Source organism: Podarcis erhardii (assembly GCF_964252035.2).
Source record: "Podarcis erhardii genome assembly, chromosome: 16".
Lineage (NCBI taxonomy): Eukaryota > Metazoa > Chordata > Lepidosauria > Squamata > Lacertidae > Podarcis > Podarcis erhardii.
The window spans coordinates 37,474,586-37,481,272 of NC_138514.1; the positions used below are offsets into that span (position 1 = coordinate 37,474,586).

General features: G+C 49.3%; 1 protein-coding gene across 1 annotated transcript; it reads left to right on the top strand.

The window, feature by feature from the left end:
- Positions 1 to 1,790: 1,790 nt before the first annotated feature.
- LOC309331759 (dehydrogenase/reductase SDR family member 13-like) lies at positions 1,791 to 6,148 on the top strand. Its single transcript, XM_081844269.1, has 5 exons — positions 1,791 to 2,524; positions 3,298 to 3,416; positions 3,823 to 3,946; positions 4,661 to 4,972; positions 5,736 to 6,148. Exons 1-5 carry the CDS (start codon positions 2,392 to 2,394, stop codon positions 5,996 to 5,998), a joined length of 951 nt encoding a protein of 316 aa, XP_081700395.1. The 5' UTR covers positions 1,791 to 2,391; the 3' UTR covers positions 5,999 to 6,148.
- The last annotated feature ends 539 nt before the right edge of the window (positions 6,149 to 6,687 follow it).

The following is a 6,687-nucleotide window of genomic DNA, read 5'->3' on the forward strand; positions in this document are numbered from 1 at the left end:
TAAGATGAAAGGCAGGCATTAATAAGAAAATAAATAATCTCCCCACGCCCCACAACTGCCTCTGGATGAAGCGTCAGGCAAAAAGATTCCTTGTCAACCAGGCCTTTGGCTGTTAATCAATTTGTGGCCTTTTAAAATGTGGTGGTGGGAGGGAGGTACTGCCTATTATAATATTTTTGTCATTATTAATTTTGTGTTCTGTGTTGTAAACTGCTCTGTGGTCTCTTGATGAAGGGTGGTTTTAAAATTTAATAATGATGATAATTCTGTGGGTTCTGAGTTGTCCTTGAGGTGGGGAGTTTCCCCGCCTTTTTCCTTCCCCACCCACTATGGTGGAACTGGAATTTCAGGCTCAAAAAATGGTTCCCTTCCAAGAGCTGCCAATCTCTCTCTCCCTAAGGAGGTGAGACTTCTTTGCTTTCCTTCAATGGGGTTCATGGTCCATGTCCGCAGTTAAAATTCTTTACAGGATTATTTCCAGTGGAAGGCGGTGTTTCAAGGGGCGGAAAGCCTTTTGTGAAACCTTTGCCAAGGCTTTGCAACCTGTTTGAAGCAAGCACACCCGAGTTTAACAGTGCCCTTCTAAAATGTGGGGTTTTTATTTTAATTTTTGTATGGGGGGGTTATTGGGTTGTATTTCTTTTGATTATGTATTTTGTGGTTTTATCCAATGAACTGCCCTGAGACCAGTGGGTATAGTGCAGCTTTCATAAATAATAAAGAAAAAAAGAAAACTGAGCATAGGAGCCAGCTTCTAGGGCAAGGCCCCCCAATAAAATATTTGAGGGGTATGACTGCCCCCCCCCAAAAAAAGTTGATGGTCATCATTGCCATTCAAATGGTGTGTATGCAGGGCCGGATTTAGGTTTGATGAAGCCCTAAGCTACTGAAGGTAATGGGCCAGCTGTCCTTTGTCAGTAACAAATTGTCACTGTTTTTTGTGTTGAATACATGCTACATGGTAATTTATGGACCTAATAGGAATCTAAAGCCATTTGCATGTAACAAAATATGTATTTGATCAAAGTAATTGATATAGAAATGAGCAAACCAGTGATATTTTAGGGAGCAGGTGGGGCCCATTATTTACATCATAGGAGCCTACACAACACAAAACACTGTTGCTGTATGTCGGTTTTATTTTATTTTATTTTTTATCTTATATTTTGGAAATGTACATCCAGGTGTTTTTTTCCTTTAAATTTTTTTGGGGGGCCCCAAGAGAGTGGGGCCTAAAGCTATAGCTTGTTTCGCATATACGTAAATTCGGCACTGCAAGGTGCATCACGTCTTGCGGTCGATCCTGCCCCCACCTGTGATATTTTATTCAAGCTGTTGTTGTTTAGTTGTTTAGTCGTGTCCGCCTCTTCGTGACCCCCTGAACCAGAGCACGCCAGGCACTCCTGTCTTCCACTGCCTCCCGCAGTTTGGTCAAACTCATGCTGGTAGCTTCGAGAACACTGTCCCACCATCTTGTTCTCTGTCGTCCCCTTCTCCTTGCGCCCTCCATCTTTCCCAACATCAGGGTCTTTTCCAGGGAGTCTTCTCTTCTCATGAGGTGGCCAAAGTCTTGGAGCCTCAGCTTCAGGATCTGTCCTTCCAGGGAGCACTCAGGGCTGATTTCCTTCAGAATGGAGAGGTTGGATCTTCTTGCAGTCCATGGGACTCTCAAGAGTCTCCTCCAGCACCAGAATTCAAAAGCATCCATTCTTCGGCGATCAGCCTTCTTTATGGTCCAGCTCTCACTTCCATACATCACTAGTGGGAAAACCATAGCTTTTACTATACGGACCTTTGTCGGCAAGGTGATGTCTCTGCTTTTTAAGATGCTGTCTAGGTTTGCCATTGCTGTTCTCCCAAGAAGAACGCGTCTTTTAATTTCGTGACGGCTGTCACCATCTGCAGTGATCATGGAGCCCCTGAAATTGCACTCATGCGGGTGCCATCTATCCGAGGATGGGACGTGCGCGTAACGAAGGACAGCAACGGATCAAGGCGACCGGCCTGGATCTTTGGACCCTCCTGGTGGGGCGGGGCCAGGGACGCGGACTTTGCTATGGGGCGGAGCTCTGACCCCCACGCGGTCCGGGATACCGCTGACCGTGACGCGCATCTCTGCAAGCGTTCCCGGCACGCCTTGGCGCGCAAGGGGCGGCAGGCGCGCAGCGTTGCGCACGGGTCCGGGGGAGAAAGAGGAAGGATCCGGGGCGCGTCTGGCTGCTGGGAACCTGCCTCCCGAGGAGGAGCAGGATCAGCGGCGTCCGCCTCTTCCTCCGACCAGCAGTGCGAGGAGCCGGCGATCGCGGGCGCAAGATGCGCGCCTAGGCTGCTGCTGGCGCCCCCTCCTCCTCCTCCTCCTCCCTTTTGCGCTCCGGGCGCAAGAAGCGCGCGATGGCCGCCGCGGAGGCGCTGGCGGGTCTGGCGCTGGCGCTGGGCCTCTACGCCTTGCTCTATTACAACTTCATCAAAGGGGCCACGTGCAAGAACGAGACCAGCCTGCGGGGCAAGACGGTGCTGATCACGGGTGAGAATCGCTCCCGGAAGACGGGGGGCAGCGTGGGGCAGTGGTTAGAGCGTCCGAAGAGGGTCTGCGGGAGCTCCCGCTTCGGGGTTTCCTGCTTCGGGATCCCAAGGGAAAAACGTCAGACGAGACTGAGCGCATCTCCCCAGCTGCGATCCTGCGCAGGCTGACTTAGAAGGAAGCTCCCTGGAGCGCCAGTGGGGCATGTTTCTCAGCAAACCTATTATAGGGTTGCACCGGTGACCTTTCTCCAGGTGTGCCTGCACTCCAGCCCACCCACCCCTCATGTTTTCTCAGCATTGGGAATGCTGGGAATTGTAGTCCAGGAGTATCTGGCAGAGGGCTCCAGAGCTTTATTCAGGTGGTGTGTGACGTGTCTGAGGGTTTGTAGTGGAAGATGAGAGACAGCACATCCATAGCATTCAATATATGTATGTATTATATTGCATTCTGAGTTCTCTTAAGAAGAGATTTCGGCTGGATCAGTTCAGGGACCCACTTAGTCCAGCAAGCAGATCCCTGAGCACAACCACCACTCTCTCCTCCTTCTGTTTCCAGCAACAGACATTCAGAAGCATGTACTGCCTCTGACCCCAAACTCTCTGGAAATCAAATTATAATGCAACAAAATGCAACCTGTAAGAAATAAAGGATATAGTGAAAATGCGGTTAAAACCATACAGCATCTAGCACAGCTCATTACTATTGCCAGAAAAATCGTTGTGCGGTCTGCCAAGACCCCCAGCGAATTAAACTTTCCCCTTGAACTTTTCCAGGTGGAAACACTGGGATTGGAAAGGCAACGGCTCTGGATCTGGCCCGGAGGGGAGCCCGCGTCATCCTGGCTTGCCGTGACAGAAGGCGAGGAGAATCTGCCGTCTATGACATCAGGAGGGTAAGCACTGGCCACCTGCCTCCTTCAAAAGGGCAGCCTTTATGATTCCATTTTAAAATAACTTCTCAAAGCAATTCTACTGTAAAAAGTGGCCTAATATATTCACTTCATAAAATTTATACCCCACTTGATTGTTAAAATAAAAAAAAAACACCCTCAAAGCGGTTTACAAAGAAAACTAAACCAATAAAATTATTAAGAGAAACCATTCCCTGGAATAGGTGTAGTAGGTGCGTACTTTAAACACACCTCCTCGCCTGTTTTTTTCTGGGATGGGGGTGGTGGTGAACAAGCTCCGTTGATCTGCTAATCTAATCCACTGATTTATGTATTTTGCATTTGTTTTAGGAATGTATTGCTTAATCTTTATGCTGTTCCCCACCATATCCCCCCTTAATGTTGGCAGGAAAGTGGGAACAATGAAGTTCTCTTTATGAGCCTGGATTTGGCCAGCTTCACGTTAGTGAGAGCTTTTGCAGCGGCTTTCTTGAGATCTGAGCCCCGCCTTGACATTCTCATCAACAATGCAGGTGAGATTTGGGGAAGGGGCACAGCTGCTTTGCATGCAGAAGGGCCAAGGTTTTCAGTTCCCAGTGGCACCCCCAGGTAGGGCTGGGAATGTCCCCTGCCTGAAACTCTGGAGACTGAGAGGTAGTGGGCTGGGCTTTGTTGGTGCCAGCAGCAGCAGCATTAGCGCTTGAGGGGCTGCCATTGTAAGCAGGCTCAATTTGGGCTTTGTTGCTGCCAGCCCCTCTCCAGAGCCCTTTCGCGCACTGCTCATCCTCCCACCACCGCCAGCCCCTGCCGACACAGGTAAGCAGCCACCGGGGCTCGTCCGGTGCTGTGGAGAAGGGAGGGGAGAGTCATGGGGGGGCATGGCTTACCCAAGTAGAATGTGTCCTTTTATTTAAAATGCATCTCTGGGTTATTTGTAGGGCCTGCCTGGAGCTCTTGCATAGAATGCTGTGTCCTTTTATCTAAAATGCATCTCTATATTTTTCAAAATATAGTCTGGCCTCTCAAAGGTCTTAGGGACAGTGGACCAGCACCTTCTGAAAAAGTTTGCTGACCCCTGGGCTAGAACAATAAACTTATATGGACTATGCTTGCCTAAACAGGTGTGTCTTCAAGAGACAGCAGATGATAGTGATGGGGGCCTCTCATATTTCAACAGGGCTGGCGCCACCAGTGAAAAGGCCTGCCTCCGCGTTGCACCTGTTTAATCCAGCTTCGTGTTCCGGCAGGTGTCGGGTCTGGAAGCCGAAGTGAGGATGGCTTCAATTTGGTGTTCCAGGTGAATCACTTGAGCCATTTCCTTCTGACCCACCTCCTCCTGGAGCGGATGAAGCAGTGTGCGCCCAGCCGTGTGGTGGTGGTGGCTTCCAAAGCACATCAAACCGGGAAGATTGACTTTCAGAACATCCACAAGCCAGTGGATGGGCACTTGGCAGGGTTCCAATCGTACTGCAACAGCAAACTGGCCAATATATTGTACACCCGGGAGCTCGCCAATCGACTGGAAGGGACGAACGTTACCTGCTACGCAGTCCATCCAGGTGAGTGGCAGGTCCAGCTCCGTTCCTCAACCTGGGACCCTCTATAGTGGTGTCTGGTGCCCTTGGGGGACTGGAGGGGCAGAAAGCAAGGAGCCCAACAATAGACAGAGACAGAACCAGGGAAGGGCAGAGACAGAGTCAATTGCAGGTGGAGCCATTTTTCACCTTCTCACCCCTTGCTTTTTCCTGTAAGACCTATTGCAGTCGTTAAGAGTCGTCAACAGGCTCATCACAGCTATCTGCCAATCACCCATTCCCACCACCCTTCTCAGTAATACCCCTCCCCACCTTCTCACTATATAGAAAGGTCTGGTGACTTCTGTTTCAGTGTATCTGAAGAAGTGTGCATGCACACGAAAGCTCATACCTAGAACTAACTTAGTTGGTCTTTAAGGTGCTACTGGAAGGAATTTTTTTATTTTGTTTTGACTATGGCAGACCAACACGGCTACCTATCTGTAACTCCTCCTAGTTCTGTTCCCATCCTCATCCTTATCCCTGCAGAGATTTACAAGGGGCAACACTGAGACTGTGGAAGAGAAGGAAGCTGACGGGCTTCCTTTGGTCCTCTAGGTGTTATTAGACTCCAGCTCCCATTTTTCCTGACTGTTGACTGTTCTGTTCTGCAAAAAGGGGCATCTGGTTGGCCACAGTGGAAAAGTGGATACTAAATTAGATAGACCCCCTTTGGTCCATCAGTTGGGCTCTCTTCTTATTCTATCCAGTTCTGGCAACTGATGTTTTCCTATCTTTCTGCTTTCAGGGCTTGTTAAATCAGATTTTTTCCGTCACATTTCGGTTTGGCTGAAGCCTCTTTTCCTCCCCATCTGCTGGCTCTTCTTCCGAGACACGACCAGCGGAGCTCAGACGTCCATCTACTGTGCCACTGAGGAAGGCATCGAGAAGTACAGCGGGCGCTATTTTGCCGATTGCAGGCTGCACGACCCCAAGCCACATGCCCGGGATGACGCCGTGGCCAAGAAACTTTGGGAAGTCAGCGAGAGGATGGTGGGGCTGGCGAACTAGGCTGCGGTGTTTTTCAAAGAGGGCTCACCTCCATAGAACGGGTGCCTGTGCAGAACCATCCATGAAACTGAGGAAAATTGTAAAGTCAAATTGTGGCCTCACATGACAGGTTTCTAAAGGGGAAATAGCACTGTCCCAAAGCAGCACTTCTCATTTTCGTAAACTGGAGGCATCTTTGAATGATAGCCAACCAGTGGATAGGGCTTGGATGGTGTCTTAGGACGTCAGGTGGCGATAGATGCCTTGGGCCTTTCACTGAGGAAGATGCAGGATCTTGATCTTAGTGCATCAACAGCAGTCAGCATGGCATCAACCACTGTTGAAATAGTTCCAAACATTGCAGTGTCAACAGACCTGTCTGTCAATCTTGACATTTAAGGTTTCGGATTTAAACAGAGGTTGGATGGCATCTGTCAGCTTTAGCTGAGATTCCTGCATTCCCGTGTGTTGCAGAGAAAGGGAGACACCCGATTTTTGCAAACCACCACATGCCTGAAACGGCAATAATAATGGAAGGCACCAATCAATACATAGTGATATCTAAATAGCTGTGCGATAGGAACATGGGAAGGAAGCTACCTTATCTTAGGTAAAATTATTCGTCCATATAGTCCAATCTACTCTGATTGGCAGCTGCTCTCCAGGTTCTCAGGTAAAAAAAGGGCATTTTGTGTCACACAGCAGTAGTA

Excerpts from the sequence above, each read along its gene's own strand:
- LOC309331759 (XM_081844269.1), top strand. The coding sequence starts at position 2,392 with ATGGCCGCCGCGGAGGCGCTGGCGGGTCTGGCGCTGGCGCTGGGCCTC. Across the intron at positions 2,525-3,297 it reads CAAGACGGTGCTGATCACGG|GTGGAAACACTGGGATTGGA; the intron begins GTGAGAATCGCT and ends GAACTTTTCCAG. Across the intron at positions 3,417-3,822 it reads CCGTCTATGACATCAGGAGG|GAAAGTGGGAACAATGAAGT; the intron begins GTAAGCACTGGC and ends TAATGTTGGCAG.